The 20568-nt window shown below is 38.1% G+C and overlaps 1 protein-coding gene across 4 annotated transcripts in view; it reads right to left on the reverse strand.

Annotated features, from left to right (window-relative positions):
- The window catches only part of CRISP1 (cysteine rich secretory protein 1), a 28342-nt gene continuing 12122 nt past the window's right edge, over nucleotides 4349–20568 (reverse strand). For 2 of the 4 annotated variants that reach the window (XM_021098286.1, XM_021098288.1), the window contains exons 3-9: nucleotides 17805–17933; nucleotides 12281–12434; nucleotides 11022–11170; nucleotides 9421–9518; nucleotides 6500–6588; nucleotides 4936–5081; nucleotides 4349–4543 (exon numbers count right to left, since the gene is read on the reverse strand). In XM_021098286.1, coding sequence (XP_020953945.1) covers nucleotides 4954–5081; nucleotides 6500–6588; nucleotides 9421–9518; nucleotides 11022–11170; nucleotides 12281–12434; nucleotides 17805–17933 — 747 coding nt within the window. In that variant the 3' untranslated portion in view covers nucleotides 4349–4543; nucleotides 4936–4953. 4 annotated transcript variants of the gene reach the window in all.

The following is a 20568-nucleotide window of genomic DNA, read 5'->3' on the forward strand; positions in this document are numbered from 1 at the left end:
GGTGTGTTGTTTATGTAGTTCCAGACTGATGTATTGTATAAGAACTTGAGCAGATTCTAGAAAATTCATCATCATCACTATAAAATATTTTCTTTGCATCCTTAGAGAAATTCAAGTTGAGAACATTTGCAGTTAAAATTATGTTGTTTTCCTTTGGAACTACTCATCAATGGTTCAACTCCAGCAAAATCTTTATTTATAATTAATGAGATCAATATTTAAAAAGTAGCAAAATTAAAAGCTGTCATGAAAGGTAAGCATGGGTGGAATAATCTTTTCATACATTTTATAAATTCACAACATGAACCGAGAGAACTCTGAGTATCGCTTTATTTATTGTACGTCTACAAATCTATGAAAAATTTGTTCTCCATGTATTTAATGGAACTGTGTTTTGCTGCCTTGTTAAATTTCTCATACTCATTTCTTGCTTCTGGATAGTCTAACAATAATTTATTTAAGCCACTCTTCTTTGACAGGGTCTCTTATGATTTAGGCAGTGGTAAGCATTTGAATTTTTATTCCCATTGGTATTCTTTTTTGTTTATTTTTAATTTTTTTTTTTAGGGCTGTACCTGTGGCATATGGAAGTTCCCAGGCTAGGGGTCAAATTGGAGCTACAGCTGCTGGCCCACGCCACAGCCACAGCCACGTGGGATCTGAGCCATGTCTGCAAACTACACCACAGCTCATGGCAATGCCGGATCTTTAACCTAGAGTGCGCCTAGGGATTGAATTCACATCCTCAGGGATCTTAGTTGGGTTCATTAACTGCTGAGCCACGAAGGGAACTCCCCCACTGGTATTCTGAATATAGACACTCATGCTTACTTTCTGTTAATTGCTTTCTGAATCATAATCTTAGAGAGACTCATGAAAATTCTGGCCCCGATTCTGAAACCAAGCATGGCCCTGTGGGGCTCCTGGGCATAAGACTTTCTGTGTCCCCCATTTCTTGTTCTTAGGAAATGGGCCTCATTCAGCCACCATGACCTTCCCTGAGTTTCTAGGGACGGGTTCAGACAGCTGCTGATCAGGGAAGGGGGGGGATGCAAAGACCAGGGAGGAGAAATCAAGGACAGCTTAGATTCCTTCCTTGTCCTTCTCCTTGGCTTAACTGCACCCTAACTCACCTGTAAACTAAAGATTAGGCGCCCTGAGCACAATTGCCTGGGGGCTAAGGATTATTAGCACATGAGGTTTTTCTGGAACTTTCCTAGTTTGTTCTAATTTCTGATCAATATGCCCTTCTTGCAAATACTGTGATTCTAGGCAATAACCGGGAAGACCACCGTCATGATCATACTGAGATCTCCTGACTCCAGCTTTGATACTGAGATTCCCCCAAAGAAAGAAGAATGCATGTTTGCCCCAATCCTGATTCCTATCCGAATGCCTTTCTCCTTTTTACCATAAAACTCCTTGCAATTCTTCCCAATGGAGGGCACAGCCTTTAAGGCATTCGCCTGCTATGACTGTCCTTTGCCTGGCAAAGCAATAAAGCTTTTTTTTTCTCCTTTACCCAAAACTCTGTCTCTGTGTTTCAACTTGGCACCAGCAGAGGCCGAATTCTGGCAACAATTCTAGTCACAAACAGTCGCTCAATAATGATTTTTGACAGGCTGATGTATTCTCCTTATGTGTGTTTCCAAGTCATAGTACAGTATGGCTAGTGAATTTTCAAATCTTTCAACTGAACTAAAAGAAAACTCTTACCTCTGATAATTTATATTATCTAGAAAATCTAATGGCTCTTATTTACCTGTTGATAGGTGAGTAGTTTCTAGTTTTGCGCTAACAAAAAATAAATTGCTATGAACATTCACGTAAAAATGTTTACACAGACACATGATTTCATTTCTCTTGTTCAAATACAAGAGTGGAAACACCAGGTCCTAAGAAGCTGCCAAAGTGTTTTTGAAAGTGTTTGTATCAGTTCCATTTCCATCAGCAAAGCATGAATATTCCAGTTACTCCATGTTTCCATGCCACAGTCTTAATTTTTGCTATTTTAATAGGTGTGTAGTTATACCTCACCTTGATCTTAATTTGTCTATCTTTAATGGTGAATGTTGTGGAAAATCTTTTCCTTTTTATTTTCTTATTTCATTTGTATGGTTTTTTTTTTTTTTGTAAATTGTCTGTTCAAAACTTTGCAAATCATAATTCTTTGGTCTTCTTATTTTTTTGCTTGTTTGTTCTTTTTGTTTTCTTTTTCTTTCTTTTTTTTTTTTTTTTTTTGCTTTTTAAGGCTACACCCTCAGCATAAGGAGGTTCCCAGGTGTGGGGTGGAATCAGAGTTGTAGCTGCTAGCTTATGCCACAGACACAGCAATGCAGAATCTGAGCCACATTGGTGACCTACACCACAGCTCACAGCCATGCTGTATCCTTAACCCACTGAGCTAGGCCAGGAGTCGAACCTGTGTCCTCATGGATGCTAGTTAGATTCATTAACCAATGAGCTATGATGGGAACTCCTTGTCTTCTTATTATTGATGTGTCAGAATTTTTACATAAATCTGGATACAATTCCAGCACTACATACATAATTTTGAATTAATTTATACCCAGTTGTTGAATTATGTTTTTGTTTCTAAACAGTGTCTTTCCAAAATCAAATAGCCCTAATGATGACAAAGGGCAAATTACGAATTTTTTCTTTTATAAATCTTATTTTTGGCCTTGATTCTAGTAAATCTTTGCCTACCAAAGATTCCAACTATTACTATTGTTTTCTTCCAGGTGTTTTATAGCATTACATGTTACATTTTTACAAAGCAATCTTTTTGAATTACTTTTTAAATATTTCAACATGTGGATCAAAGTTTAATTTTTTATACATACATATATCCAGCATTCCAATCTCATTTGATGAAATGTCCATTCTTTCCTCACTATGTGTTTTGCAACTGGATTAAAAATTATTACATCTACCTCTATTTCTGGATGTAGATTATCTTTTATCTTGATGCAAATGCCACACTGTCTTGATTACCTAAAATTATAATAATAATAACTTCATCATTTTCTAATATAGGCGTATAGTCTACATAGCCTTTTTAAGTTAAAGTACAGTTGATTTACAATGTTGTGTCAAGTCTTATAAATTTCCCCATAGTCACTTCTTTAACTTCATCCTGCAAATATTTAAATGTTTTTCTATATTTTAAAATTTTACTCAAAATGCTCTCTAATTAAAAACATTTTTGTTAAAGCATAACTGATTTACAATGTTGTGCCAACTTCTGCTGTACAGCAAAATGACTCAGTTTTGTGTACATTCTTTTTTATATTCTTTTCCATCATGGTCTATCCCAGGAGATTGGATATAATTTCCTGTGCTATACAGTAGGACCTCATTGCTTACCCATTCTAAATGGAATGGTTTGCATCTCATTTTTTAATTATATTTCTTCCAGGCTCTATTAGTTTTTAGATATGTGTCACTGAGTTTTAAAAATTTTGAGAAAGCTCTAGATAGGGTTCTGTAATGGATTGGTGATTATTTCTATATTAGAGATCAGTGTGCTTTGTAGATTGAATTAATTTTAAAACATTGAAGTTTTTTTATAAGGACCAGAGTTTGTTTCATCTTGACATATGATATCCGTGTGTAATGAAACAGAGCAGATATTGTACCAGAGAGGATTTTTCAAGAAATACCTGTATGTATTTGTTACAGAAATCTGATCTCACGCAATTGTGGGCTAAACACTAACTGCTGGCTAAACACTCTGCAAGGCTTATTTGTTGTCGATTGGAGCCTGCAGGACACCGGAGAGACACTGGGAAGGAATGATGGGTGTGAAGAGAGAAAGACTGCAAAAAAAAAAAAAAAAACACCTGGCACCAATATCAGGACCTGAAAACCTATGAGGATGGATGGAAAATTGTGTCCGTTCTTGTCAACGCTGACACAGTGGTGGGGCTGTCTGGCAGAACGGGGGCCCTTCATCTTGGAGGTAATTATGCGTGTCTGTCACAGGTATCCTAGTAGTTGAAGGAAGATCCAGGGGAAGACGGAGCAGTTACAATTCACCTTCTGCTTCAGACGAACAAGCAGATCAGCCACAGCATGTCTGAGCTCTAAATCGCTTCACCTCCGCCTCCCTAATCTTCCGCAAAAATCTGTGTCGTGGAATCGTAATGAAGAAATACATGAGAATGGACATGCTAGGAAACATACTTTAGTCTCTGCAAGTTGACACCTAACAAAGAGCGTCTTGTTTTCCGGGGGTACCAGTTAGAGATCCAATCCCTGTCCCGTGGCAGTGAAACAATGAGACAGTCAAACCCCTTCCAATTAACCAAACTTTATCTTTCCAGTAATGAGACTGGACTCTCTGTTTGCTTGGTGGATAATTTTATTGGTTGGTTTCAGATCGAAATAAAGAAATGCAGAATTATTTGTGCATGTAAATTGTGTGGCGAAGGCAACCGTCAGGGCAGTAGGAGGCCTGGAAAAGCAGAGAAAGCAGAGGAAGACTGTCTTGCAGCCCAGGTTACTGAATCCATTCTTCAGTTGGATGAATCATGTCAACCTGAGAACCAGACATCACATAATTTAAATATGAGGTAGGTGTTTGAACATCCTTATATCTAAATCACATTTCATCCCATGTTTCATATTTATTTATTTACTTATTTATTTATATTATAGTTGATTTATAATGTTCTGCCATATTTCATATTTAAATCCCGTTTCACCCATCATGTTTCACCCCAGCAGTAATAACGTTTAGAACAATGTTGCTTCAGGAGGTGTCAGGACCTGAGAGGGGGCATCAGTGTCAAGGTACTGATGCCCACGTATGACTGGTGAAAATTAGGATCTCAGGGTATTATTAAAACCAAATGAAACTCAGCAGACGCTGCTGAAGCAAAGTAAGGTGAAAGACATGATCCAGCAGGCATTTCCCTAACAGTGCATTACCGTTGCAGATACCAAAGGCTATTTTATTTCGGTGTGACACAGACAGCTAGCTTTGCAGAGCTGTTGGACTGACACGTGGCTGCATCCAGGACCTCGTGTTTGTGCCTTACAGTTGCTGTACTCATCATAGTAGAGGCAGGGGTTCGCTGAAAGGAGAGAGCATGGTGATACAATGTCAACACAAAAGCTCCTCTCTTCTGCATTTATAGGTGAGTAAAGGGCTTAAGATATGTAGATTCCATGCTATAGATTCAATACCACTAAGGGATGCTTCTTTCTTGTCTACTCTCATTTGACTGCTGTATTTTTCATTCCACTCTAGACATTGCTTTTGCCTCTCAAATTTAAAAACACCTGCCCCTTTCCCTCAAGCAAAGATGATTAGTAGATATTTACTCTTTTTCCAACTATATTTATTTTCAAAAATGAATTACAAAAAGTGATAAGAAGAATATGAAGAAGAGGGAAAGAGAGAGAAACTGGAAATTGACAAAGAGAAAAAGATTTCTTGCTTTAAAAGTAAACAGAGTGATCTGGTCAGGTGAAAAAAAATAAGTCTTTTGATCTTCTGAACCTGAAGATAAAGGCTATTTTTTTTGGGGGGGGTGCTATTTCTCCATAAACTGATTGAAAATTATAAACGTAGCCACATGAAGAAAGGAATTTCACCTGTAGGAAACTCTAGAAAAAGGCACTTTTCTAAGGAAATAAACATGTAATTGGAACCCATATGGTTGATACAACATTTTAGCTAAGATTTTTTTAAGAGATAAAAGGTTGTGTTGTAAGAAGACAGTGTGATCATCAGCTGATATGTTCCAATATTAAATGTCAAAGAATCAGGATCACTCAGAAATTACATGCCAGGATAAGTGGGCAGGCAGGTGGGGGAATTATGGCTAGAGGACACTGGTAATTTGAAAGCAAGATATCTAACTTTAGGACTGCAAATAAGAGAGCCAAGAAACTTATAGAGCAGAGAAAAAATTCATACTCGCATTCACATCTTTTCCAAGGTGCCCTTATTAGGGTGGGAACTCTAAGCTTTAGAGTGGAAACATGCATTCTGCCCCAGACATTCTAATTTCCAACCCAATAGATTTAATCATTGGACTTCTTGGTCACTGTGGGGATGGGGGGATGGAAATCAGATAATGTGGATTTTTCCTTTGGAATGATTGAGGAAAGAATAATAGAAAATGCAATACTGGAGTTCCCTTTGTGACACAGTGGAAATGGATTTGACTAGTATCCATGAGGATGCAGGTTCGATCCCTGGCCTCGCTCAGTGGGTTAAGGATCCGGCATTGCCATGAGCTGTGGTATAGGCGGCAGAAGTGGCTCTGATCCCGAGTTGCTGCTGTGGCTGTGGTGTAGGCCAGCAGCTGCAGCTCTGATTCAACCCCTAGCCTGGGAACTTCCATATGCTGCACATGTGGCCCTAAACAACAACAACAAACAACAAAAAAAGAGAAAAGTGCAATACTGTTCAATCCTTGATTGAAAGGATAGATGGCTCCCAGACCAGCTGTCAACGTGAAGCAAACGAAGATGTAACACTCACTACAAAGTTTATCTTCACAGTAGTCTGGGCAGTCTCCACATGGAGTTCCCCTACGATAAGGTTCATTCTTTTTGTTAGGATCATTTCCCCTGAAAAAAGAATAACAGAAAAAGTGGTCTAATAAAACTGATGTTTGAAAAATGCTGAAAAGATTTCACTCGATTTAAAATCAGTGAAAACAGTTGAAAACAACTCAACACATTTCAAACCCACCCATGTATAATCTCTAAGACATGTATGAGTTTTCTAGCTGAAAAATACAATTTAAACCTATTAAGTGTGTTGTTATATGTCTTCTTCCTTATTGATAGTAGAGTAAAACTATAAACGAAGCCTGATTGCTATAAAAAAGTCTTCTGGTCTTAGAATGGTAATAAATTCTCTTGTTGAGCATACTACCGGCGACTCTGGGGTGCAAAGAATGCTTGGAGACAATGTTCATCTCTTTGGACTGTCAAATCCTAACAAGCAGGAGGGTTTTAGAGACATTTATCATAGGACTCTTGTCCTTATTTATACCCAGAAGGACTGGATAAACAGTTATGCAAAAGGGTGTGGCTCTTAATAGTGTTAAGAAAAATGTCAACGTGACACAAGGGTTTGTAAGAAAAAAACGAAGAGAAAAAATGGAAGTGAGAGTTCTTTTTTAAATAAAATAAGAAAAGACAAAACAAAAAACGAGCAAAGAAAAAAAAAAAGAGGAAAATTTTGAGTCAAAGTGGAGACATTCTAACTTCACCTGGCACTATGCCATGAGAAATTTGAGAGATGTTAGTGTCTTTTGTAGAAACACATGAGCTACTATAAAATATGGCACAAACGAACATGTCTACAAAACAGACTCACAGACATAGAGAATGGGCTTGTGGTTGCCAAGGGGGAGGGGGACGAATTGGGAGTTTGGGGTTGGTAGAGGCAAACTATTACATTGAGAATGGATAAGCAATGAGGTCCTACCATACAGCACAGGAAGCTATATCTGTTCTCCTGGGATAGAGCATGATGGAAAATACTATGAGAAAAAGAATGTATGATGGGATCAATTTGCTGTACAGCAGAAATTGACTCAACACTATAAATCAACTCAAATTAAAAAAAAAAGTTCTGCTAAAATGCCCCCCCCCCAAAAAGTGAAAGTACCACAGCATGGATGAATCTAAAATGTTTAAGTTTAGGGAGAGAGAATAAATAAGGATTCCTTGTTTTGAGCCAAATTAAAATTTCAAAGAAACAATCCTCCCTGCAGATATCTAAGAAAACAATGGGGATTATGTCTGATTTTCACTTAATGTCACTTAAAAATCAAGTAAATGTTCTGGTTGAAACAACATTCTGGTTGAAACAACATTTTATCTGATATGTTTTCTCCTTGAATGAACTGTTCAAATTTCACTTTATAAAAGAAAGTTTTCTTAACTCAGTAAGGATTTTGTCAGCCACGTGGCTTAATCTTTGGCTGAGTAAATTCTTCTATCTCAACTCCATGTGTTCCACTTTTTTTTTTTTTTTAGTCTTTTGAGGGCCACACCCATGGCATATGGAGGTGTCCAGGCTATAGGGGTCTAATCCGAGCTGTAGCTGCTGGGCTACACCACAGCCACAGCAATGTAGGAACAAAGCTGCATCTGTGACCTACACCACAGCTCACAACAATGCCAGATCCTTAACCCATTGAGCAAGGCCAGGGGTAGAACCCACATCCTCATGGATACTGGTCAGGTTCACTAATGATTGAGCCAGGAGGGGAACTCCTCCACTTTTGTTTTTTGTGTTAGAAGTTTACCACTGACTGACCATGAGCTCCTGCAAAGGACCATTGATGCATTATAAACACAAGGAGACCTTACAATCTTCAATACAAATTGCATAGATAAAAAAAATCACAACAAATTTTAAGCACGGAAATGAAGACATGATAAGACCAGGAAATAGCTCGCACAGAGTTATTAGATGAATATGTTACATCTATTGAATCTATAGTGATGTTGGAGGCCTCACTTGAAGTGTCAATATGGTACCTTATTATCAGGTAAATAATTTTTATTGATTCAGACTGAATGTATTTTATTGTGCTACGCACCTGGAAGACAGGGATTAAATACCATGCTTGGGGCTCATTGTATGGAGGAAAGACTTGTGTACTGAACAATCAAGCCCAGATGGCTGAAGGAGACATGTGGACCAGTCAACAACGTTCCTTTGCAGAGTAATATTTAAACTGGTATTTACGGTAAATTCATGGGGGACTCTCTCCAGGTTAGAACAACCCCTACTTCTGTGCACCACACAAACCACACAACTAGGTCTCTGTGGAATCTTGTGGTAAAGACTCTTTTCTGAAGTTGCTCTTGCTTCATACCCACAGTTGATGGGGCAAAGGATTACAACTGCCATTAACTGATTATCTATCTGTTCTTGGAACTGATGCTCATATTTTCGATAACATGTAGATTTCATTTCTAAAGAAAATACATATGCCAATACCAACGTGCTAAATACAAGAACACATAGCTTTTTCTGTCTGTTCATTCTTAATACTCCACTTCATTTCTGCCCTTGCATTCTAAAAATGCTCTTACATTGTTGAAATAATTATCTTTTTTTTTTCTTAAGCTAGCCCAAATTTGTTTCTCTTAACTAATGTCACTAGAAAAAGCAATAACACATATAGCAAGACACACACTAATAGTTCTGAATTTGCACATTACATTGATGGGATATAGATTTATTTAGAAAAATATAGAAATAAAAATATGTGTGTGTAGTGTTTTAGGTATTGGCTAAATGACATTTTTTCCCTAAGGTTCTGCTTAACTGGAAAGAAATACTGATTTGAGTTTTATAATGTTTTAGCAACTCCATTGTGCAAAGGAAATATATTTCTAAAATTTATGTGAAACCAAGCTCTGTATAATACATACTCATGACAATAGTGACAGATGTAGAGATAATGAGCTGACTTTCCTTTACCACATGACGCTAGGCCACAGCCAATGAGGTAAGAAGTAGCCCAAACAATCTGTAAAGATAATACATTTATTTTTATTAATAATTTGGCATTTTGCTAAATGATTATAACATGAATATTCTTATCCATGATTGAAAATAAACACCTATGGGGGCACAGTCTTTAAGGCATTAGCCTGTGTGGCTCCCTTTTGCCTGGCAAAGCAATAAAGCTATCTTTTTTCTCCTTCATCCAAAAAAAAAAAAAAAAAAAAGAAAGAAAGAAAGAAAAGAAACACACAGGTGCTTAAGATGATTTGAGCATGGCTTATCAGGAAGTCCTAGAAATATAAAGATCCCCATGTGTTTAAAACACATACATATGCACGCTCAGTTTAGGCACCAGAGTGCCCTCTCTCTCGCTCCTTCTCCCTCTTTCTCTCCTCTCTCTGGTTCTCGCTCTAGTTCTTGCTCTTTATGCAGGGATGCCCACAGGAACATCCACGTGAGGACATAGTAAAGAAGTGGCCATCTATAAGCCAGAAAGAGAACTCTCACAGAAACTGACCATGCTCACAAAGTTCACAGATTTCCAGCCTCCAGAAATGAGAGAAAATAAATTTCTATCGTTTAACCTACTCAGGTTTTGTTATTTTGTTATGGCAGCCTGGGCAGACCAATACAGTGTGGATGTAAAGAAATTGGAAATTTTATTGCTATTGGGAATGTAAAATGCTGTTGTGGAAGGCAGGACTTCGGTTCCTCAGTAAAACATAGAACGACCGTATGCTTTAGCAATTCCACTTCTGGGTATATACTCAAAAGAATGGAAAGCAGAACATGAGCACATATTTGTACACTAATGTCCATAGCAGTATTATTCTCAGTGGCAAAACTGTGGACACAACCTAAGTACCCATCTATGGTTGAATGGATAAACAACAGGTGGAATACTATTCAGTCTTAGAAAGGAATGAAATTCTGACAATGCTACAACATGGATGAACAGATATTGCGCTACATGAAATAAGGCAGACCAAAAAGACAAATATTTTATGACTCCAAGTATATGAAATTGATGAAAAATTTTGGAGATGGATGGTGTTCATAGTTGTGTGACAATTGGAATGCAGTTAATGCCACTGAATATTACTGTTACAGAGCTTAAAAACAGTTAAAATAGCAATATATATAACATTTTATATATTTAATATATGTAAATATTTAATATTGATATAAATGTATATTTACCACTATGAAAATAAACTGGAAAGCAGGGAATTCTCTGTATTATAGGGTACTATTTGTTTCATTCTTTACAAATATTACAGAGGTAATTTATTAATGACATTGATGTTTTATGATTTTGTTAATCTGAGAATCAAATATGTAAGAAAGGAAACTAAGAAGTTATGCATCTTCTCTAAGCTGTCCCTTGGGGAAATTCTATTTTCACATGTTCCAAATTATAAGAGGAACTCAGAGTGTAAGTTTGCCAAAATGAATGATTTTCCGTAGTTCTCATTCACCTATTTTCCACACATGCCTATAATCACTTAACCGGTACAGAGTTTACCTGAGTGTAATGCTCAACTGTTACATCATCGTCTGTTAACGTCCATTCCCCATACTTGAAATATTTGAACTCACTGTACCAGATTCTGATGACATTTGACCATGAGACTGGATCAGTTGTCAAATACCTATTTTCTCCACAAAAAGTATCTGAAAGGAGGGAAAAGGGCTAGGTCATAATCTACACACTTTGGAAATCCTTTGCAAGGATCCTTCCCTCACTTTTATTTTACAAATGTTTCCCTGGTCATGCAAGCAATGTTTTATAAGAGGAGACAAACTCAGCTGTACTGCTGCTAAGGATTTTCTTTCTTATCAATGAATAAACCCATGGTGCTCAGGTTTGCTAAGAATTTGACAAGAGGAGATGATCGGCAAGCTTAGAAATCAGATCAACCAACAGTTCAGTCTCTGCCATGTCCCAGCTGTTGGAGAAGGGTGAAACCAAGCAGAATAACCTGTGAGTTATAACAGGGCCCATGCTTTGAACGTGGCCACACAGGGGTATTCATCATGCAAAGACTTGGAGCAAACATTTGCTCATTTGGCCGTCCTCTTGTGTTGTGGGCTCTTGATCAAACATGGTATTTGGGAATAAACTGCCTTTCCCTGTGGCAGGGAAGATCCACATTGCTAATTCACAGTTTAACCACATTGGGTAAAGATGCCCAATAATCTGTTAATATAGCAGGGGAAACTCACACTGCTAATTCAGTGCTTAACAGTGTCAGGCAGAGATGCCCAATAATCTGTAAATATGGAAGTTTCATTAGAATTTAAAAATATTTGTAATAGGCAAGTACCTTATAAGTGTTACTTGTGTCTGTTTGTGTAGGAGGTACTAACTGCTTTTCTGGAAACTAGCCGTGATCCACCTAATATATATGCCATGAGATGGACTCATTTTTGAGCATTTAAAATTGTTCTTATAGCCAGCTCAATAGACTTGAATGTGACTCACCTCTCAGCCACATTAGTGTTCCAAAGCTAAAGGTAGCCCCATGATAGTATCCTGAGTAGCTGAAATAACCACTGAGAGCGGAAACCTTCTAGCCATACAGCTTTCCGTCAGGTCACCCTCCTACTATTCAACTGTTCTACAATTCTGAGAGCTTGGATTCTTTTCATTTGGTGATCAGAGTCAGGAATTTGAACATTTGAATATCCAAATTTCAAAATTAATAATAATGAAAGCGTGCAGTGGTCCACAATTCACTCTAATGGGGCGGATGTAAATAGAGGCTGGATGCCTTAACTTACCCGTACCAGGTGACTTAACCATCCCTGAGGACTTTGGAGCAGAAAAGTGCACCATATACCTACTTGTAATTCTCCTCTTAAGCGCATTGCTCTCTACGAATTCACAATCCTTTGACAACATTCTGGCATTTTGTGCAGCTTCTTCGCTCCAGTTCTACAGTGGAAGAGTGAAATACAAGTACACGGCCTGATTAACATTCCTCTGATACGAGTCTAGTTTATTGTTTCTAAAAATCCAAGGCTAACAATATCCTTAATTGTATAAGCTAACAATTTAGATAACAGCTTCTCTTTTTTTTTTTTTTTTTTTTAAGCCCCTCTCTTAAATACTTTGGTTGGAAGAGGAAGGAAAAATCTTTCAATCCATTGTCTTAGCAACTGAATGTACAAAATCAAAATTTGGTGCTAATGTTCAGATGTAGCTTTCATTTAGAAATGTCAGAGTTGGAGTTCACGTCGTGGCGCAGTGGTTAATGAATCCGACTGGGAACCATGAGGTTGCGGGGCGGGTTCGGTCCCTGTCCTTGCTCAGTGGGTTAAAGATCCAGCGTTGCCATGAGCTGTGTAGGTTGCAGACGCGGCTCGGATCCCACGTTGCTGTGGCTCTGGCGTAGGCCGGAGGCTACAGCTCCGATTGGACCCCTAGCCTAGGAACCTCCATATGCCGCGGGAGCGGCCCTAGAAATGGCAAAAAGACAAAAAAAAAAAAAAAAAAAGAAAGAAAGAAATGTCAGAGTTTAAGTAAATGCTTCCAGTAAAACAGACCAGGGTTAGAAATGCATCCTATTGTTTATTCACAGTTTTGCCTCTGACACCTTATTTAATCTCTTTGAATCTCAGGTGTTTTCATCGGTAAAACGGGCCCCATCATTTGTATCATTTGTTCCAAAGTATCAATGTCCTATCCATGCAATGCAACTGTGATATGATAAATCTTATGCCATATGCTCAATCAATAAATATTGCTACGAGGAGAATCAAGTATAGTGTCACACATCTACCCCTAAATTATGAATAATAATAGCCAAGCATAGCCAATATTACATGCTGGGGTCTGTTACCAATGCTATATGTATATTCTCTTATCTTTCCTCACAGCAGTTCTACAAGGGAAGTATTGTTATTGTATCCCCATTCACAAATCAGGAAACTGAGGCACAAAGATGTTGCATAATTGTCCAGGATAATACAACCAATAAGATCCAGTGGCAATGGGCAGTGGGGCCCTACTGTACAGCACAGGGAAATGTGTGTGATTGGGTCACTTTGCTGTATAATAGAATTTGAAGAAACATGGTAAATCAAATATACTTTAATAAAAAATTGGGTTACTTTGCTGTATAATAGAATTTGAAGAAACATGGTAAAATAAATAAAATTTTTTTTAATGCAAAAAAAAAAAATCCAATGGCCAAAAGATAACAGAATCAAGGTTCTTCTGGTTCTGGAGTGTGTGCTCCAAACTCTTGATGTACATCAATGGTGTTAAGTTGAAACATTTTGGTGGGTTTTTCTCCAGGTCAGATAAAAAGCAGAAAGTCTACATCACTAGTGACGAATGTTCTCCTAGCTACTTTTTCATCCTCACATTGTGTACATTCACTTAAAAGACTGTCCCAGTATTTGCAGGGAACACATTATTACCAACAAAAGTTGTGGTATTTCTTATTCACTACAGGCTTTTATATAAATCATTCTGCTACTTATAAGAATAGCTTTTGGATGATGTCCTAACTTAGATTTTCCATATTTTTCCTGACATTAAAAAAGTTTAACTCCTATATAGATAGGCTGTCATCTGTGTCAGTTTTATGGAATTATCCCTCAGGTTGTTGAATTTATTAACTTGTGAGGTTAACTAAGTAACTCATTAACTGGGGTTAAAGTAGAAATGTGGCTTTCAGAGTTTGATTGTCTCATGCAAGAAAAGATGTATTTCAGTGACAGATACATTTAATCAAAGGAATAGAGGACTTCCCTAGTGGCCTAAGGGTTAAGGAGCTAGTGTTGTCACACTGCTGGGATGCAGTTTCGATCCCTGGCCCAGGAATTTCCGCACGCCATAGGCACAGCCAAAAATGAATATAAAATACTGCATTTGTTACCATTCTGCCTTGCTGCATTATTTATAACAGTGGAAAGTTGAGAAACAATCTAAAAGCCCCCCAAAATGAATGGTTAAACTATGAAAAAATATACATAAAATAAAATAAAAATACACTTTAATTGAAGGGGTAGAAATGACACAACACATCCCATTAGGGCACAGTATCTCCTGGCAACGGGGATACGTTCCTCTCACTCGCTAATATAAAATCTTGCCTGTTATGACCAGGTTACCAAATGATGAGGACTGGAACTTATCCAGCTAACTTACTGCTAATCGCTTGTCACGCGTGCCATGATGGACGACCTACACCCAGGTCACTTTCTGAACTGAAGCACATGTTTCTTCTTAAGCTAAGAGTCCTGCCCACAGACAGCTCTACTGTCCTCTCTGAAAATTGTCCTCAGTCATGAGCATACTCACTTCCATGGGGCCTCCCATCTCTGACAGCAAGGAGAAGCAGTAACTCAAAATGCCATGCGACCTCCCTCCAACTCGGTACAAGGTTGTACTGAGCTGTCCTAGTTTTACAGCTTCCTGTGGGATTAGATGAGGCCTTTTTTGTGACCACATCACAATCCAGCTTCTGTGTATGGCCTATGCTCTGTCTCTTTTGACTTCCACACATCAGTGTCAATCTGGAGATTGTGCCCCCAAAAGCATCCTGTGTGCTAACCCCCATCTCAAAGTCTGATGTCTTATAGTGTAAGCCACCTGCCATACCCATTACCAACAATCTGTTGTTCAGACCTCTTTGAGGAAGCTCGTCAGCATATTACCTCTTATTAAGGCTGGTAACACATTGATTTTTCTGTGATAACATCCATAATTAAAATCCAAAGGAAGCATTCATGGTTATGGCAATAAAGTTATGAATTCTGGCTTTAATAAGTGGTTCTATTTAAACAAAATTCTAATCCTAGGTATAGGTACAGATTTTTTTTTTTTCATTTTTGGGTAATCTCTGCCTTGCCGTTGTGATTGACTTGAGAGCCCTGCTTTAATTCTATCAGTTCCTTTCTATCCATGTCCTAGGCATTATTTATGGGAAAGCTCAACTCCCATATTCCCTTTAAAATGTTACTCAGGGAGTTCCTGTTGTGGCGCAGTGGTTAATGAATCCGACTAGGAACCATGAGGTTGCGGGTTCGGTCCCTGCCCTTGCTCAGTGGGTTAACAATCCGGCGTTGCTGTGAGCTGTGGTGTAGGTTGCAGATGCGGCTTGGATCCCGCGGTGCTGTGGCTCTGGCGTAGGCTGGTGGCTAGAGCTCCGATTCGACCCCTAGCCTGGGAACCTCCATATGCCGCAGAAGTGGCCCAAAGAAATAGCAAAAAAAAAAAAAAAAAGACAAAAAAAAATGTTACTCAGTTTTACTGGTGCACTTAATTTATCATCTTATTGACCTCTCACATCTTGTTGAATATATTCATTCTCATATTATGTTCATATCTGTTCATATATATTCACATTATGTTTATATATTTATTCTCATGTTTTTCTCATATTATTTATTGTTCTCTTTGTATTCATTTTGAATCTACAATAAAAAGTCTCTGAAATCAGAGAGTATATTTTCTGTTCGCTTTATAACTTTTTTACTACCTCCTCTTGTTTGTTCACCTGGAAACCAAGAGTTTTGAACCCTCTTTGTCCTAAGGGAGGTAAATAGTTAAGAGCAGGTGCCTGGAGCTGACCTTTTGTGTTTGGATCTGTACTTATCCAGTACTTGGGACTTTGGATGAGCTACCTAATTTCTCTAAGGTTCAGATTCGCCATCTGTAAAATAGAGATGACTGTATTATCTATATCACAGAGTAATTGAGAAAATTAAATGGACAAATGCAATAAGGTTCTAAAAGAGTACCTGTCAATCACCATAAGCATAATATGCATGTCAGCTACAACACTCCCAATGCAAGAACAGCTATGTTGGCCATTGGCTTTTCTCGTTTTAGATTCTAAGATGACCAAGAGATACATTTTCAAAATCATCTTTCTATTCACTCTTTGTCATTTGCATGAAGAGGTGAAGGGGTGTCTTAGAATCATTTTCCAGAACCTGCACTATTTCTATTGTTGCTCTAGGCTAATCTGGGGTTAAAAAGTCAGGCTTAGGATCCCTAAAAGCTGAGTGCTACTTCTGGGAGATAATACGTGTGAGGCTAATCATCTGATACACTTGACCATTCCCTAAATTTGTTTCGCTTTGGTTTAGAGCATCTAGTCTGCTCACACAGCAGGTTCAGAGTGGAAAGACAATTCCCCTTTTCCCTTATGGGTTGCAAGGGAACTGGGAAATATATTTGCCAATATTTGTTTTTCTGGCTGCACCACCTGGCTTAGAACTTGGACCTCCTGATTCTCAGAGGTCTTAGCTTCTGGGCTACTGCCCAATAAAGACAGCTGTGAAATGCCTCTCTAACCTGTTAAACCAAGTTGCTACATTGATGATACCAACTGGCAGCATCAGCATCAGATGGCAGCTTGGCGTGGTCTCCAGCCCGGACCTCCTGAATCAGATCTCAGAGAGACGGGCCCAGGGACCCCCTGTGCTTTACAAAGTTCTTCAGCTGATTTTTCTTCTTTTTTTTTTTTTGTCTGTACCTGTAGCATATGGAAGTTCTAGGGCCAGGGATTGAACCTGAGCCACAGTGATAACATGCATCTGTAACTGCTAGTCCCCCAGGGAACTCCCATGATTCTTAAGTACACTCAAGTTTGAGAAGCACTGTCCCAAGGTACATTAAGAATGAAATTATACTTTCTGCATCGGAATGGTGGCTCCGTCATTTACTAACTCTATGAATTTGGGAAAATTACTTATCTTCTCTAGGCTTCTGTTTCTTCTGCTGCTGCATGATAGTTTGTGAAGACCAAACTTATTTTTTTCTCTTGTTCCTTTTTTTAAAAATGATTTTTATTTTTTCCATCATAGCTGGTTTACAGTGTTCAGTCAACTTTCTACTCTACGGCAAGGTGATCTGGTCTCACATACATATATACATTTTTTTCTCATAGTATCACCCTCCCTCATAAGTGACCAGATACAGTTTCCAGTGCTATACAGCATCGTTTATCCATTCCAAAGGCAAGAGTTTGCATCTATCAACCCCAAACTCCTACCTAGTCCATCCCACTCTTTCCCCTTCCCCTAGGCAACCACAAGTCTGCACTCCAAGTCTGTGATTTTCTTTTCTGTGGAAAGGTTCATCTGTGCTGTATATTAGATTCCAGATATAAGGGATGTCCTATGGTATTTCTCTTTCTCTTTCTGACTTAGAGACTCTCATACTAAGTGAAGTGAGTCAGAAAGACCAAACTTTTCATATCGTGAAAGCAAACAGAAGGTCATACCATCTCAGGAGACAGCATTACTATTATTGGCATCATTGTTGCTGCTGTTTGATTAATCTTACCATTTTCAGCATGTTGCTGGCCGGTGGAGATACTCCTCTCCTGAAAGTGTTATGTACAGTAACTATTTCTTCCTGGACTGTGGCCAATTCTGTAAGGAGTGTTTTATATGGAACTTGAGCTGGTTTTGCCTGTTACCAGAAAACAATTAATTAGTCTTATTTCTTTGAAGTGGAATTTGTAATGCATAATATATTACTCGTAGACTTTGGGACATGAATTTATACTTTATGTTGAATACACAATTATTAACAGAATTTTAAAATCTAAGAAATCTCAGTATATCAGTTTACATTTCTCCAAAGCTAGTTTTGAGTCATAGTAATGTATAATAATAATATAATTAGTCTGACATCACACAAATCTCTAGCATAGTGCACTGGATATTCCATGATTGGGTTGTTTTCAGATTTATGATTGGCACTTTGGGCCTTGTTGAAGTATTTTTATTGGGCAATATGAACCATGGTGGAAGATGCTTTGATATTATTACACCTTTTACTGACTGGCTTCCTTTCCTTGGCTCATCTTCTACCCCATTTCCTACAAATAAACTACTTTGCTTCCCAAATAAACCACTTGCACTTGAATATTGTTTACGGGTAATTATGTGCCTGGGAGAATCTAAAAGATTCATTATTAAGTACAAAGACTCTAGTGTCTTCAACTCAGATTTATATCTTTGTCTTATTTCTATGAGAAAACATCGATATTTATATCAGTTTGTATATATATAAAATAGAATTCAAATCAACTGCAATGTAGACTTTCTGACTACTCTTTTAATTAATTAATTAGTTTACCTTTTATTCTGCTACTTACTAGGAAGAACAACAAATGGCCTTAAATATTTTAGGTTAGCATTAATCTTTTGAAGAACAACTTCTATGTGTGTGTGCATGTGTGTGATATAGCACATGCATTTCATCCTTTTTTTTTTTATAGTGACAAGACTTATAGAGTATAATTGGAGTGGCATCTATTTATTCCTAAACTACTATAGGACACTCAACACAGTTTCTGAATGGGTAGGTTCCAGCACCATACCTTGCTCAAATAGAGAAGTAATTATTTTTCTTTTCTTTTTTAAGGACGTTTATTTTTTTTCCATTATAGCTGGTTTATAGTGTTCTGTCAATTTTCCATTGTACAGCAATGTGACCCAGTCAAACATACATGTATACATTTTTCTCACATTATCCTCCACCATGCTCCATCATAAGTGACTATATAGAGTTCCCAATGCTATACAGCAGGATCTTATTGCTTATCAATAAGTAATTATTATCTTTTATTTTACATCAACAGTTTAAGGGTATTGGGAGAAAATGTGAAGATGAAATCCGTAGACTCCTCTAGAGACTATCCCCTGACATCATGTCCTCAGAAGCTCACTTATGAGGTGACATTTTCCCATCATACTGGGGGTAGCCTGGTCTAGACTTGAGGGGATGTTGGGAGTCCACAAGAATCCCCTTACGATATCCAGCTGATAACTCACCTTGCCTCTAAAGTACCCTGCTCCAGTGAAACGCACGCCATTTAGCTCTACCATTTCATCCCTAAACATTTACTCTCCTATCACGGCTTTCCTCTCAATTCCTCTCATTTATAGAAATTGGGTCTCCGGAACCAATTCATCTTGTCCACCCCAGGTTCTGTGGCCAGCTGGAGGGCCTTCAACATCCACATGAACAACTCAACCATCTGATATCTCAGGCCCTTGAACTCTCCATCTCTTACACCTCTCCTTCAACCTTGTTTCGTTTCCCACGGTGACCGTCCCAGCCAATATCTGATGATGGCTCCAAAACACCAGACCTTCCAATTCACCTTGTCCAGCATCTTCCTGCCTGACCAGGATTTCCTTTGGCTATTTTCAACATAATTTCACCTTCCAGAGCATTCTTTATGTTCTCTGTTTGCTTTCTCTTGTCTTTTCTTCCTTTTCTATCCATGTTCTCCTACGTCAACAACTCTCTTGCTAAAATATTGAACCCTTTGCCTACCCGCCTCCATTTAGGAACACCTCCAACTTTGGATGGGGCCAAAATTCCCCTGCCTGCGCTAAGTCAGCTGAGTGCGGGCAGAAAAACGTCACTCAGAATGACATGTATTGGTATACAAAGTTAGGATGTTTGATCTCAAATTGTCCCTCACTTCTCATCAATTCTATTCATTTATCTGGCTAATTCACTTTGTCTCTCTCCTCAGTGATATTGTAGAACTTACATACTCAAACTCAGGAATATCTCCTCTCTCAATAGATGACGATATGTTCTAATTCCTTCAGTAAAGACAAGCTACCAGGGGGCAGCTTCTTCAACTTCTCTTGCTGAGTCTATCAATCTGCCTATATCTGTTGTCATTCTTTCCTACTTCTCTTTCATGGCACGAAAGAAGAGTCATACTTTCTGATTGTTGTTGTTGCTATTACCATTTTATTGAGGTATCATTGACGTGTAAAAAACCGTGTGTGTGTGTGTGTGTGTGTGTGTGTGTGTGTGTGTGTGTCTATAAAATGTACGCAACTTAACGAGTTTGGGAATAAGTATACCTTTGTGAAACCATTGTCACCATCAAGACCTTAAGCATATCCATCACCTCCCAAAGTTTCCTACCAACTTCTTATTACAACTATTGATATTATTTTATGTATGTGGTAAAAGAACTTAACCTAAGATATATACTCTTGGCATGTTTAAAACTAGATATCCACATGCAAAATAATGAAATTTGGCCCTTATCCTACACTGCAAATAAAAA

Source organism: Sus scrofa, chromosome 7 (assembly GCF_000003025.6).
Source record: "Sus scrofa isolate TJ Tabasco breed Duroc chromosome 7, Sscrofa11.1, whole genome shotgun sequence".
In the NCBI taxonomy this organism is placed as follows: Eukaryota; Metazoa; Chordata; class Mammalia; order Artiodactyla; family Suidae; genus Sus; species Sus scrofa.